Source organism: Anomaloglossus baeobatrachus, chromosome 3 (assembly GCF_048569485.1).
Source record: "Anomaloglossus baeobatrachus isolate aAnoBae1 chromosome 3, aAnoBae1.hap1, whole genome shotgun sequence".
Lineage (NCBI taxonomy): Eukaryota > Metazoa > Chordata > Amphibia > Anura > Aromobatidae > Anomaloglossus > Anomaloglossus baeobatrachus.
In genome coordinates this window covers 1,485,692-1,501,799 of record NC_134355.1, presented here as the reverse complement: position 1 = coordinate 1,501,799, position 16,108 = coordinate 1,485,692, and the positions used below count along the sequence as shown (strand labels likewise).

The 16,108-nt window shown below is 47.7% G+C and overlaps 1 protein-coding gene across 1 annotated transcript in view; it reads right to left on the bottom strand.

The window, feature by feature from the left end:
* The window catches only part of LOC142295829 (phosphofurin acidic cluster sorting protein 1-like), a 330,571-nt gene that overhangs the window by 36,044 nt on the left and 278,419 nt on the right, over window positions 1-16,108 (bottom strand). Inside the window, exon 12 of the mRNA XM_075338917.1 lies at window positions 2,943-3,045. Within this exon, the coding sequence (XP_075195032.1) occupies window positions 2,943-3,045 (103 nt within the window). The remainder of the gene's footprint in view (window positions 1-2,942; window positions 3,046-16,108) is intronic.

Genomic DNA, 16,108 nt, shown 5'->3' with positions numbered 1-16,108 from the left:
CAGTCACTGCGGGGGAAGACAATACTAAGGACCAGGGGCAGTCACTGCGGGGGAAGAAAATACTAAGGACCAGGGGCAGTCACTGCGGGGGGAAGACAATACTAAGGACCAGGGGCAGTCACTGCGGGGGAATAAAATACTAAGGACCAGGGGCACTCACTGCGGGGGAAGAAAATACTAAGGACCAGGGGCAGTCACTGCGGGGGGAAGAAAATACTAAGGACCAGGGGCACTCACTGCGGGGGAAGAAAAGCTATTCCTGCAGCTGAATAGGAAAGGGTTCTTTCCAGTTAGAGCAGTCAGACTGTGGAATGCCACCACAAGAGGTAGTAATGGCAGATACTATAACAGCTTTATATCAGGGCGGAGGATTCCTCAGTACAAAACATTGTCAGTTATAAGTGACTAAAGCGGGCTTTACACGCTGCGATATCGGTCCCGATATCGCTAGTGTGGGTACCCGCCCCCATCTGTTGTGCGACACGGGCAAATTGCTGCCCGTGCCGCACAATATCGCCCAGAGCCGTAACACATACCTGCCCGGCAACGTCGCTGTGACCGGCGAACCGCCTCCTTTCTAAGGGGGCGGTCCGTGCGGCGTCACAGCGACGTCACTGAGCGGCCGCCCAATAGCAGCGGAGGGGCGGAGCTGAGCGGGACGTAACATCCCGCCCACCTCCTTCCTTCCGCATTGTGGCCGGGAGGCAGGTAAGGAGAGGTTCCTTGTTCCTGCGGTGTCACACGGAGCGATGTGTGCTGCCGCAGGAATGAGGAACAACCTCGTTACTGCTGCAGCAACGATTTTTGAGAATGGACCCCCATTTCACCGATGAGCGATTTTGCACGTTTTTGCAACGATGCAAAATCGCTCATCGGTGTCACACGCAACGGCATCGCTAAAGCGACCGGATGTATGTCACAAATTCCGTGACCCCCAACGAGTTCGCATTAGCGATGTCGCAGCGTGTAAAGCCCCCTTTAGTGATGAAATGTAGAATAGGTGGAGGAAGGTTGCACTAGATGGACCTAGGTCTTACTATGTAACTATGCCTCTCAGGATGGAGTCTTGGTTATTGGGATTAAATTTCCCAGGTAACCCACGGCCGTTGCTACCTACACTGTTTGGGACATACCTCAGTTCCCCTATTGCTGAAATCGACAGGAAACCTTGTATCTTTTGGTCGGTTCCAGTGGCCCGATGAGGTTCATGTCAGTGACATAGCCAGCATAGGCTACGCAAGGCTCTTTCTCCCCTTACTCTGATGTCACAGACCTTTAGGCTCTCCTCTTTAGTCTCCTGTGAGGCTCTCCTCTTTAGTCTCCTGTGAGGCTCTCCTCTTTAGTCTCCTGTGAGGCTCTCCTCTTTAGTCTCCTGTGAGGCTCTCCTCTTTAGTCTCCTGTGAGGCTCTCCTCTTTAGTCTCCTGTGAGGCTCTCCTCTTTAGTCTCCTGTGAGGCTCTCCTCTTTAGTCTCCTGTGAGGCTCTCCTCTTTAGTCTCCTGTGAGGCTCTCCTCTTTAGTCTCCTGTGAGACTCTTCTAGAGCAACCTTTCCTCTCGGGTTCGATCTAAACAGTTGAAGGCAGTCTCCTTATGACCTAGGGTTCAGTGGCCTGGAATATGTCTCTGGTCACAGGTGCAGGAGTTCTTCCCTTCTAGTTTTTCATCTCTCTGTTTCTTGATGTTTGCTCAGGGAACCCAAACCTACCCAGCTGTAGTACTTGCTCCAGCACACAGATTTTGTCATTTCTTTTTATTTTAGCATCACAGATCGGGATGGTAAGCCTCCCCTTCCTCATCTAGAACTCAGCTAGCCACCCTCGCATCTCACTGTTATCGAGACAGAAGATGAACGCCTAACTGAGCTCCCTAACCAAGACTTGTCTTCTGAAAGTGCCCTACTTCTAGTGTGTCTACAACTGGGGTATATTTTACAAGGCTCCTCTGCGGGTATCCAACTCCTGCCATATCCAGAAGCTTCAATGTCATCATTCGCCCTTCCTTCATTTTCCTGTAGAGGGCAGTCCTCTTCCAACCGGTCTCCTTGACATACTGAGTCAGGTCAAGGTTCAGGCTACAATCTCCTTAAGATTGTCGGGAACAATCTTCTTAGATTTTCTTCATGTTCCGGAGAGTCATCTCTTTGGACACATATTCGGCAAGAGATAGAACGCTTTCGCTAGCACTCCGGCTCTCTTTTCCTATGTTTTGAGCCTCCTCGAATATTGCGGTCAGAAGTCCATTGCCAGCTAGCTGCCACCCGGTTACCTGCAATCTCGCTTCCAGGTTCTACTACAGACCCATCTTCTTATCTTTCCCTTGGCAGCTCAGATCGAGGGTGAAGGGTTTCTTCCTTTTACGTTTGTCAGTGGCAGGTTCCCACCATTTCCCATGTCCCCCAACGAAGGAATAGAGAAAACATTTTTTGTACTCACCGTAAAATCTCTTTTTGGAGCCTTCATTGGGGGACACCGCACCCCCCTTTATCTAAATGTCTTCTGTTGGGGCCAGTCTGTATTGTATTTCACGTTGCTTCTCTGGTGCTTTCACACTACCTGTCCAGCTTGTCTCCGGTCGGTGGCTGTATGCTACGTAGGAGGCGCTAACGTGTCTATTGCAGTGGCAGCTGAATACACCCATGGTCTCCTGTGTCCGCAAATGAAGGCTCCGAGAAAGATTTATGGTGAATACAAAAAAATTAAATCTTTCCCAGCTGCAGAAATCTGTGCATCAATCAGACATGTCCCCAAAGATACAGATATTGCCAGCTGCGAGGCCGGGTCCCTCCATATCACCCCAGCCAGGATCGTTATCACCAGCGGCATCAATGTTGTCAGGTTACATCTGCCGCGCACAGCAGCAGGCTCGTCACATGGTGTGCAGGACCGAGGATCTGAGAATGGAAACTGCCGGACACCATAGAAACAACTGTGATCAGGGTCTTACCTCCTCTGCCTATACGTCAGCATCGCCTCCGAGATGTAGAGCTGATGGGACACAGACGCCCCTGAAATGTACTGAGCCACTCTGCCCGCCACATCCAGCCGCTCTGCAAGACAGAAAAAAGACCGTCATCCTCATACCCATCATCGTCCTCATACCCATCATCGTCCTCATACCCATCATCGTCCTCATACCCATCAACGTCCTCATACCCACCATCGTCCTCATACCCACCATCGTCCTCATACCCACCATCGTCCTCATACCCACCATCGTCCTCCTACCCATCATCGTCCTCATAACCATCATCGTCCTCATACCCATCATCGTCCTCATACCCACCATCGTCCTCATATCCATCATCATCCTCCTACCCATCATCGTCCTCCTACCCATCATCGTCCTCATAACCATCATCGTCCTCATACCCATCATCGTCCTCATACCCACCATCGTCCTCATACCCACCATCGTCCTCATACCCACCATCGTCCTCATACCCATCATCCTCCTCACACCCATCATCGTCCTCCTACCCATCATCGTCCTCCTACCCATCATCGTCCTCATACCCATCATCGTCCTCATACCCATCATCGTCCTCATACCCATCATCGTCCTCCTACCCATCATCGTCCTCATAACCATCATCGTCCTCATACCCATCATCGTCCTCATACCCACCATCGTCCTCATACCCACCATCGTCCTCCTACCCACCATCGTCCTCCTACCCATCATCGTCCTCATACCCATCATCGTCCTCATACCCATCATCGTCCTCATAACCATCATCGTCCTCATACCCATCATCGTCCTCATACCCATCATCGTCCTCATACCCACCATCGTCCTCATACCCACCATCGTCCTCATACCCACCATCGTCCTCCTACCCATCATCGTCCTCCTAACCATCATCGTCCTCATACCCATCATCGTCCTCATACCCACCATCGTCCTCATACCCATCATCATCCTCCTACCCATCATCGTCCTCCTACCCATCATCGTCCTCCTACCCATCATCGTCCTCATACCCATCATCGTCCTCCTACGCATCATCGTCCTCCTACCCATCACCGTCCTCATACCCATCATCGTCCTCATACCCATCATCGTCCTCCTACCCATCATCGTCCTCATACCCATCACCGTCCTCATACCCATCATCGTCCTCATACCCATCATCGTCCTAATTAAACCATAAAGAAACAACCCTTAAAATTCAAAAACTTTATATCATAAACCATAGAAAAAGTGCAGGGGAGTGAGCTGACGTTGCGCTCCCCTGAGAGACATGGCCGCTGGGAACGGAAATGACGTATCGCAACTCAGCGCAGTGATACCGGAAGTGACTAAATATCTATGTGGCATGCTATGACTGGTTAAGAGGGACATGGTATTTCCCCTGTGATGCGGGCCGAAGAGGTTTGTGGGACCGGAAATGACGCGTCTATCTGGAGAACATATCGGCTTACTATACAAAGTAAATGGGAGCTGAGATGACGCGTCAGTGAGGACATAGGTGAGCTTATAGACTAAGGGAGGAGGGAGGGTCGATCTGAACTCTCCCTATCAGAGAAACCGGAAATGAGGTAAGATGACGTACAAGAATGGGGGCCTTTTTAAACCCCCTGAGATTCCATATGGAACAGGCGTCACCATCTACCGCATTGTCAACAGGTGCTCTGCACAATGGATTATTCTGAGTACTAGTTCTTTAAGATGTATATTGGAGCCCAGGGAGAAAAAGACAAAGGAGACCTATACATATATATTTGTTGCAGTTTTGGGAAGGTGCCTGATTGGAGGTCAGAATGAAATATTGATGATATGAACACCATGTGAGTAATGACTTGTGGAGATGGTGATATACAACTAGGTGGGAATGTTTGACCAGTTGACTAATAGAGACTTCTGGTTGTTTCAGCCTGTTTTCCATATGATCTACCTTATTGAAGGTTGGTATGAAATATTGATATGAACATCCTGTTGCCTGTATAATTTAACTTTGGACAAGCCCCTGATGAACCTCCGATTTAATAAAGTTCCAGGAGGAGAAACGCGTCGGGCAGAGAGCCATAATATTTGGTGATCTTGTTTTTGGGACAGAGAGCCACAGCATACGGCGGAGTGTTTGGCTATTAGGCCGCTTCATATGATCATTTCTGTGAATGGGCAGAAGAGCCAAAGAATATGGCGGAGTAGTGGCTATGAGGCCACCCTACCGATTTGAGTATTTGTAAATCCACTGCATAGTAAAAATAGACTGTACCCTGGAAAAAAACTTATCAATAGATTAATACAATATCATACCTGAACTCCTGAGATAATGGAGGAGATGCAGGTCATGTTCTGAGGGAGAATCATTTCTATTTGTGATACCCTCCTAATAGTACTCTGATATGCATGTGAATCATAGGGTCTGTAAGGGCCAGTCTACGGTGGAGTGGGGGCGCCACAACGCAAATTATTAGGGTGCCAACCCCCACAGCCAGGAAGGGGAAGATTAGGGAATTTACCCAGAGTCCCCTCTGTGAATATAAATCTATGCATGTGTTTTAATGTGCACTTTTTCTATGGTTTATGAAATAAAGTTTTTGAATTTTAAGGGTTGTTTCTTTATGGTTTAATTGGCTGATATATACCCTTATAACAATTTTTTTTTTGGAGGTTTTGACCCATCATCATCCTCATACCCATCATCAAACTCATACCCATCATCCTCCTCACACCCATCATCCTCCTTACACCCATCATCCTCCTCACACCCATCCTCCTCACACCCATCATCCTCACACCCATCATCCTCCTCACACCCATCATCCTCCTCACACCCATCATCGTCCTCCTACCCATCATCGTCCTCACACCCATCATCGTCCTCACACCCATCATCGTCCTCACACCCATCATCGTCCTCACACCCATCATCGTCCTCATACCCATCATCATCCTCACACCCATCATCGTCCTCATACCCATCATCGTCCTCACACCCACCATTATCCTCATACCCATCATCATCCTCATACCCATCATCGTCCTCATACCCATCATCGTCCTCATACCCATCATCGTCCTCATACCCATCATCGTCCTCCTACCCATCATCGTCCTCATACCCATCATCGTCCTCATACCCATCATCCTCCTACCCATCATCATCCTCCTACCCATCATCCTCCTCACACCCATCATCGTCCTCACACCCATCATCGTCCTCACACCCATCATCGTCCTCATACCCATCATCGTCCTCATACCCATCATCGTCCTCATACCCATCATCGTCCTCACACCCATCATCATCCTCATACCCATCATCGTCCTCACACCCACCATTATCCTCATACCCATCATCATCCTCATACCAATCATCGTCCTCATACCTATCATCATCCTCATACCCATCATCGTCCTCATACCTATCATCGTCCTCATACCCATCATCATCCTCATACCCATCATCGTCCTACCCATCATCATCCTCCTACCCATCATCATCCTCCTACCCATCATCATCCTCCTACCCATCATCATCCTCATACCCATCATCATCCTCATACCCATCATCATCCTCATACCCATCATCATCCTCCTACCCATCATCATCCTCCTACCCATCATCGTCCTCCTACCCATCATCGTCCTCCTACCCATCATCATCCTCCTACCCATCATCATCCTCATACCCATCATCATCCTCATACCTATCATCGTCCTCATACCCATCATCGTCCTCATACCCATCATCCTCCTACCCATCATCATCCTCCTACCCATCATCATCCTCCTACCCATCATCATCCTCCTACCCATCATCATCCTCCTACCCATCATCATCCTCATACCCATCATCATCCTCATACCCATCATCATCCTCATACCCATCATCATCCTCCTACCCATCATCATCCTCCTACCCATCATCCTCCTACCCATCATCATCCTCCTACCCATCATCATCCTCCTACCCATCATCATCCTCATACCCATCATCATCCTCATACCCATCATCATCCTCATACCCATCATCAAACTCACACCCATCATCGTCCTCACACGCATCATCGTCCTCACACCCATCATCGTCCTCACACCCATCATCGTCCTCACACCCATCATCGTCCTCACACCCATCATCCTCCTCATACCCACCATCATCCTCCTACCCATCATCATCCTCCTACCCATCATCATCCTCCTCACACCCATCATCATCCTCCTCACACCCATCATCCTCCTCACACCCATCATCCTCCTCACACCCATCATCCTCCTCACACCCATCATCCTCCTCACACCCACCATCGTCCTCACACCCATCATCGTCCTCATACCCATCATCGTACTCATACCCATCATCGTCCTCATACCCATCTGTAACAGTGTGTCCCTCCCCCACCTGTGCTCATGTTTTAATAGTCTGTCTCTCCTTGGTTGTAACATTATATCCCCCCAGCCTGTATCATATTGCAATCAGGCTTCAGCAGTAACTATTAGTACTATGTACAATGTACATTTGTACATTATGTTGTTTGTATAACAATTAATTCGTTTTTTATTTCTGTATATTTGTGTCATAGACTTTCTCTGACGAAGGCCTGTATGTGAAGGCCGAAACGTTAGAAATATTATTTTTGGATACTTTCTCATCAATAAACAAGCAAACTGAAATTCAAGCACTCTTTTGCCTCAGACTCTTACCTTTTCTTCTGTGTGCCCGAGTTATTTGTTTTTGCTATACTGTGATTTTTCCTCGGAGGCACCTAATTTTAAGTGAGCCAGACTTTACCTTACATTGATTCAGCAGTAACTATTGTCCTTGATTTGGTGGGGATTGCATATATATTGTTCTCCTCTGCTGGGGGATTGTTTGTTCTTCTCAGTTTGGAACTTCTCCAACCACAACTTGGTAAACAGAACAGAGCCAGGAGTCTAAAGTCCATTCATGAATCAGATGTCTAGAAGGAGGTGTGCCCACCTAAGGGGCTGATCCCAAGAGAGAAGAACAATGAGACCCATGTTAGGTTAGTTGGATATCGGCTGGAGAAGGATGAGGACCTATGGCTGAGGCTGGATCATAGAGAATGTGTATGGACTGTTGCAGACTGGAGATCAGTGGCCACGTGGGATTGTGTTTTATTGTTCCCCCTGTTGGACTCAAGGAACTCTTATAAGGACCATTGCCCTATTTTCCCTGGCATCGGAATACCAGGCGGTGCCCCTGGATCTTTTTCCTTTGTGTGGACTCTAAAGAACCATTTTATTATTGGATGTTTTATGCTCCCTGTCTCATTAAATCTTCTTGGATTGTTCATTGGTCTGGTGTCCCTTACTGCTCTGTCGCATACCCCGTCACAAACTGGTGGCAGCGGCGGGACCAGAGCAGAAAGAATGGAGGACAACGGCCCATTAACATCTGGAATCAGAACCTCAGAGTACAAGAACTGGACTGTGGTGAGCCTACAAACAATGGCCCGTGAATTAGGAGTCGGTTACAAAGGACTCTCTAAGGAGCAACTAATTGAGGCATTGGAAAACGCTTGCCTGCAAGATGGCACCGAGGAACAATTTCCACAGCAAAGGGAAGAAAGACGGGAGCTGGAGGTAAATACCCCAAAAAGTCAATGGATTGTGTGGTATGAGGAGGAGATGGCACTGCTTGGAGATGAGGCCACCATAGAAGATAAGAGGGAGGCTATTCGCGGAGCTAAGGAGAGGGCATTGCTGGAGAGGAGATTTGCTGTGGAAGCAGCTAGAGGCTCCAGACAAACTTTAACCACAGCACCAACTATGAGGGAATTCTCCAGAGTGTCCCGCAAGGACTTTAAGCCATTTAATGAAGCTGCAGGTGACATTGAGGGCTTCTTCCAGGACTTTGAGCATCAGTGCCGATTAATGGAAGTCCCAGAAAGAGAGCGAGTCAGACACCTGGTGGGCCTCTTGGAGGGTGGAGCTGCTGATGCCTATAGAGCTATGGACCCTCAGTGGAATTGTGAGTATGGGGAGATAAAACAGACTATTCTAGAACATTATGCCGTGACCCCAGATACTTATAGGACTCAGTTCCGTACGTTAGCCTGTGATGGGGAAGTGTGTTTCAAAATGTATGCCCACAGACTGAAACAAGTATGCCATCGCTGGCTGGAGGGAGAGGGGGCCTTAACTTGGCAGACCTTCCTCCAGGTCATCCTAAAAGAACAGTTTTATGCCAAGTGCTCTACTGAGATCCAGGAATGGGTGCGTGAGAGGAGACCAGAGACAGTGGAGGAAGCTGCAGCTCTAGCTGATGAGGTGCTCACTATCAAGCCTCAGTGGAAGAAGCTGCTAGCAGAGGGAGCAAAAATGACCAGCACCTCAACTCCAGAGGTTCCTTGTCCTTCAGTGCCCAATGTTCCTCAACCTCCTAGATCACCACCTCATGTGGATACCCGTGTGTATGTGCCTCCAGTTGTTTCGACCACATTTTCTGGAATGCGACGAGGAGAGAAAGTAGAAGAGCGAAGATGTTATAGCTGTGGGCATCCCGGGCATCTGCGGGCCACATGCCCATCTATCCCGTGGAGTCATCCTCCAAATCGACAACCACCTCCAGCACCTGCACCTCAGTATCAGTCACCAAGGTCTCCTACCTACTTCTCCAGAAGGCAAACTGGAAGGAGTGAGACGCAGCGCAGATGTTATGGTTGTGGGCATCCTGGGCATCTGCAAGCTCACTGTCCAGGTGTTCAAAGGCAGAACAGCTGCAGACCACCTTTGCCTGTCCATTATCTACAGACACCCTCAGCAGGAGAAGAGCTGGATTCAGGGCCTGATGATTTGCCAAGTGACTCTGATATGTTGACTTCCCTACCAGGAGTCTATGGGGTGCGAGCCACAGCCGCCCGTTCTTCTGATCTTCAGCATAAACATCTACAGGAGGTCGTGCTGGATGGCCAAAAAGTTGTTGGCTTTCGTGACACTGGGGCTTTTCTCACCATAGCGGATCCCCGAGTAATTCAACCAGAAGCAATGCAAAAGGGACCAGGAATTGCCATTGAATTGGCTGGAGGTACTCAAAGATACATTCCAAGAGCGAGTGTAACCCTGGATTATGGCTTTGGGGCAAAACAATGCATCATCGGTGTGATGAGCGTCCTTCCTGCAGACATTCTCCTAGGCAATGATGTGGGAGATATACAATGCCGATTTGTGGATGCAGGAAGCAGCGTTCAAGGAAAGGAGGATACAAACTGGAGCCGAACATTCAACCCTACATCTTCACTATACACTAAAGAACCTGGAGCCAACACCCAAAATGCAGACGGATTGTCCAGGCAAGAGGAGTCCTGAGTCAGGTCCACCATGTTTACGTGTACTTGACAAGCGACCTGTTGAGGTCACTAGTCCGTACACAAATTGAGAGGGGAAGGGATTGTAACAGTGTGTCCCTCCCCCGCCTGTGCTCATGTTTTAATAGTCTGTCTCTCCTTGGTTGTAACATTATATCCCCCCAGCCTGTATCATATTGCAATCAGGCTTCAGCAGTAACTATTGTCCTTGATTTGGTGGGGTTTGCATATATATTGTTCTCCTCTGCTGGGGGATTGTTTGTTCTTCTCAGTTTGGAACTTCTCCAACCACAACTTGGTAAACAGAACAGAGCCAGGAGTCTAAAGTCCATTCATGAATTAGATGTCTAGAAGGAGGTGTGCCCACCTAAGGGGCTGATCCCAAGAGAGAAGAACAATGAGACCCATGTTAGGTTAGTTGGATATCGGCTGGAGAAGGATGAGGACCTATGGCTGAGGCTGGATCATAGAGAATGTGTATGGACTGTTGCAGACTGGAGATCAGTGGCCACGTGGGATTGTGTTTTATTGTTCCCCCTGTTGGACTCAAGGAACTCTTATAAGGACCATTGCCCTATTTTCCCTGGCATCGGAATACCAGGCGTTGCCCCTGGATCTTTTTCCTTTGTGTGGACTCTAAAGAACCATTTTATTATTGGATGTTTTATGCTCCCTGTCTCATTAAATCTTCTTGGATTGTTCAATGGTCTGGTGTCCCTTACTGCTCTGTCGCATACCCCGTCACACCATCATCGTCCTCCTACCCATCATCGTCCTCCTACCCATCATCGTCCTCCTACCCATCATCGTCCTCCTACCCATCATCGTCCTCCTACCCATCATCGTCCTCATACCCATCATCGTCCTCATACCCATCATCGTCCTCCTACCCATCATCGTCCTCATACCCATCATCGTCCTCCTACCCATCATCGTCCTCCTACCCATCATCGTCCTCCTACCCATCATCGTCCTCCTACCCATCATCGTCCTCCTACCCATCATCGTCCTCCTACCCATCATCTTCCTCCTACCCATCATCATCCTCCTACCCATCTTCATCCTCATACCCATCATCATCCTCACACCCATCATCGTCCTCATACCCATCATCCTCCTCACACCCATCATCGTCCTTACACCCATCATCCTCCTCACACCCATCATCCTCCTCACACCCATTATCCTCATCAGGTCACGGGTGTGTCACGCTTGACAGACAGTCCTGTGGAGTCCGGCTGTAGAAGGTCGCAGCGTTTGGCTCCACAAGCTGCTCCCTGACATTCTCTTCTTTTCTGCTTAGGGTTACTCCCTTTCCCTTTAGGACCCTGCAGATTTCCTCACCTTTCAGCTGTTGATCATCAGCACTTCCCTTGGTGTTGTTAAATACTCTCATTTCCCCTTGGTGTTTGCTGCTGATAGACTTATATTCCTATACAGGCTTTGTATGCAAGCAGTCGGCTTGTATCCATCGGAAGAAACGTTGTTCATTGCTGTACCTCTACCCAAGTCTTCCTGGAGATACGTTGTTCATGTGCTTCCCCTGTGTGTGCTCCCTGTGTCTTCTTTAGAACTTGGTGGGGTTGGCTAACTGCTCATCTCATCCGCTCCCTACCTAGGGCCCAGTTCTAGGGTCAGGCAGGGTCAAGTATGCTCAGCGCATAGGAGGTAAAAACCTATCTACTGTGGTCACGGGAGCCAGAGGAAGATTTGGTCAGGGGTCACCATCTCCCCCTTCCCTAAACACAGGGTTTCCCTTTCCATTTGCCATACGAGTGCTACTTCCTCATACCTAGCGCGACTCATCGCCATACCCATCATCATCTTAGTCTTCATCATCATACTCATTGTCATTCTCCCTATCCTCAGGTCTGCCCATTATCCCCATGAGACACGATAGCTGATGGAGACCCACTGGGAGAGTCAGGATCCATCCCGTATGAACAGTGTCTTGAAAAACTATTCATACCCCGTGAACTTATACATATTTTACACCCACAAACTTATATATTATTGGGAATTTATATGACACCAACACAGAGTACAAGTATATGTAAAGTGTAAAGGAAATGATTCCTGGTTTTCTACATGTTTAAAATATAAATCTGAAAATTGTGACCTGCATAAGAGGTTTATCTGAGAAAAGAAGGGATCAAACAGCATGATGAAAACCAAGGAGCACACCAGAAAGGTCAGGGATAAAACAGCATCATGATAACCAAGGAACACACCAGACAGTACAGGAGTACAGGAATAAAACAGCATCATGAAAACCAAGGAGCACACCAGACAGGTCAGGGATAAAAAAGAGAGGAGGAAAGCAGGGTTAGATGGATGAGTGAAGGAAATGAGGGACCGCACGCCGTACCGCTGTGCAGGAATCTTTAGTTTATTAGACGGTGCAGGGTAAAAAGCAGGAGACGAGCTGTGAGCTGGCTCCCAGGTAGAGGACGACAGCTGTCTCGACTCCTGGACGAGCTCCCCTGAGCAGCACCCAGAGACTTGGTTTCCTCCTGTGTCAGAGTCTCCTGTGCGGTCGCATCACTACCAACACTGCCTGAGTGAGTACGCTGTCCTCCCCTGCTCCCAACCTACACCACACTCCCCTACACCTCCATCCTCCAGAGTCCCAGGGCCTCCCCTACCCGTGGAGGGAACGTAATCTGGCTGCCCCACTCAATCTCCCCCGGGTACTCCCATCGGCAGCGGCAGTACTCCCCTGTACATACAGTGCCTACAAGTAGTATTCAACCCCCTGCAGATTTAGCAGGTTTGATAAGATGCAAATAAGTTAGAGCAAACTTCAAACAAGAGCAGGATTTATTAACAGATGCATAAATCTTACAAACCAACAAGTTTTGTTGCTCAGTTAAATTTTAATAAATTTTCAACATAAAAGTGTGGGTCAATTATTATTCAACCCCTAGGTTTAATATTTTGTGGAATAACCCTTGTTTGCAATTACAGCTAATAATCGTCTTTTATAAGACCTGATCAGGCCGGCACAGGTCTCTGGAGTTATCTTGGCCCACTCCTCCATGCAGATCTTCTCCAAGTTATCTAGGTTCTTTGGGTGTCTCATGTGGACTTTAATCTTGAGCTCCTTCCACAAGTTTTCAATTGGGTTAAGGTCAGGAGACTGACTAGGCCACTGCAACACCTTGATTTTTTCCCTCTTGAACTAGGTTTTGGTTTTCTTGGCTGTGTGCTTTGGGTCGTTGTCTTGTTGGAAGATGAAATGACGACCCATCTTAAGATCCTTGATGGAGGAGCGGAGGTTCTTGGCCAAAATCTCCAGGTAGGCCGTGCTATCCATCTTCCCATGGATGCGGACCAGATGGCCAGGCCCCTTGGCTGAGAAACAGCCCCACAGCATGATGCTGCCACCACCATGCTTGACTGTAGGGATGGTATTCTTGGGGTCGTATGCAGTGCCATCCAGTCTCCAAACGTCACGTGTGTGGTTGGCACCAAAGATCTCGATCTTGGTCTCATCAGACCAGAGAACCTTGAACCAGTCTGTCTCAGAGTCCTCCAAGTGATCATGAGCAAACTGTAGACTAGCCTTGACATGACGCTTTGAAAGTAAAGGTACCTTACGGGCTCATCTGGAACGGAGACCATTGCGGTGGAGTACATTACTTATGGTATTGACTGAAACCAATGTCCCCACTGCCATGAGATCTTCCCGGAGCTCCATCCTTGTTGTCCTTGGGTTAGCCTTGACTCTTCGGACAAGCCTGGCCTCGGCACGGGTGGAAACTTTCAAAGGCTGTCCAGGCCGTGGAAGGCTAACAGTAGTTCCATAAGCCTTCCACTTCCGGATGATGCTCCCAACAGTGGAGACAGGTAGGCCCAACTCCTTGGAAAGGGTTTTGTACCCCTTGCCAGCCTTGTGACGCTCCACGATCTTGTCTCTGATGGCCTTGGAATGCTCCTTTGTCTTTCCCATATTGACCAAGTATGAGTGCTGTTCACAAGTTTGGGGAGGGTCTTAATTAGTCAGAAAAGGCTGGAAAAAGAGATAATTAATCCAAACATGTGAAGCTCATTGTTCTTTGTGCCTGAAATACTTCTTAAAACTTTAGGGGAACCAAAACAGAATTCTTGTGGATTGAGGGGTTGAATAATAAATGACCCTCTGAATAAACGTTTCACAATTTAAAAAAAAAAAAAAAGAAAAGAAATAACATTCTTTTTTGCTGCATTTCACACTTCCAGGCTGATCTACAGTCCAAATGTCACAATGCCAAGTTATTCCGAATGTGTAAACCTGCTAAATCTGCAGGGGGTTGAATACTACTTGTAGGCACTGTATACATACATACATACATATATATACACTCCCTATACACTCATATATATATATATATATATATATATATATATATATATATATACATATACAGTCAGGGCCAGAAATATTTGGACAGTGACACAAGTTTTGTTATTTTAGCTGTTTACAAAAACATGTTCAGAAATACAATTATATATAATATGGGCTGAAAGTGCACACTCCCAGCTGCAATATGAGAGTTTTCACATCCAAATCGGAGAAAGGGTTTAGAATCATAGCTCTGTAATGCATAGCCTCCTCTTTTTCAAGGGACCAAAAGTAATTGGACAAGGGACTCTAAGGGCTGCAATTAACTCTGAAGGCGTCTTCCTCGTTAACCTGTAATCAATGAAGTAGTTAAAAGGTCTGGGGTTGATTACAGGTGTGTGGTTTTGCATTTGGAAGCTGTTGCTGTGACCAGACAACATGCGGTCTAAGGAACTCTCAATTGAGGTGAAGCAGAACATCCTGAGGCTGAAAAAAAAGAAAAAATCCATCAGAGAGATAGCAGACATGCTTGGAGTAGCAAAATCAACAGTCGGGTACATTCTGAGAAAAAAGGAATTGACTGGTGAGCTTGGGAACTCAAAAAGGCCTTGGCGTCCACGGATGACAACAGTGGTGGATGATCGCCGCATACTTTCTTTGGTGAAGAAGAACCCGTTCACAACATCAACTGAAGTCCAGAACACTCTCAGTGAAGTAGGTGTATCTGTCTCTAAGTCAACAGTAAAGAGAAGACTCCATGAAAGTAAATACAAAGGGTTCACATCTAGATGCAAACCATTCATCAATTCCAAAAATAGACAGGCCAGAGTTAAATTTGCTGAAAAACACCTCATGAAGCCAGCTCAGTTCTGGAAAAGTATTCTATGGACAGATGAGACCAAGATCAACCTGTACCAGAATGATGGGAAGAAAAAAGTGTGGAGAAGAAAGGGAACGGCACATGATCCAAGGCACACCACATCCTCTGTAAAACATGGTGGAGGCAACGTGATGGCATGGGCATGCATGGCTTTCAATGGCACTGGGTCACTTGTGTTTATTGATGACATAACAGCAGACAAGAGTAGCCGGATGAATTCTGAAGTGTACCGGGATATACTTTCAGCCCAGATTCAGCCAAATGCCGCAAAGTTGATCGGACGGCGCTTCATAGCACAGATGGACAATGACCCCAAGCATACAGCCAAAGCTACCCAGGAGTTCATGAGTGCAAAAAAGTGGAACATTCTGCAATGGCCAAGTCAATCACCAGATCTTAACCCAATTGAGCATGCATTTCACTTGCTCAAATCCAGACTTAAGACGGAAAGACCCACAAACAAGCAAGACCTGAAGGCTGCGGCTGTAAAGGCCTGGCAAAGCATTAAGAAGGAGGAAACCCAGCGTTTGGTGATGTCCATGGGTTCCAGACTTAAGGCAGTGATTGCCTCCAAAGGATTCGCAACAAAATATTGAAAATAAAAATATTTTGTTTGGGTTTGGTT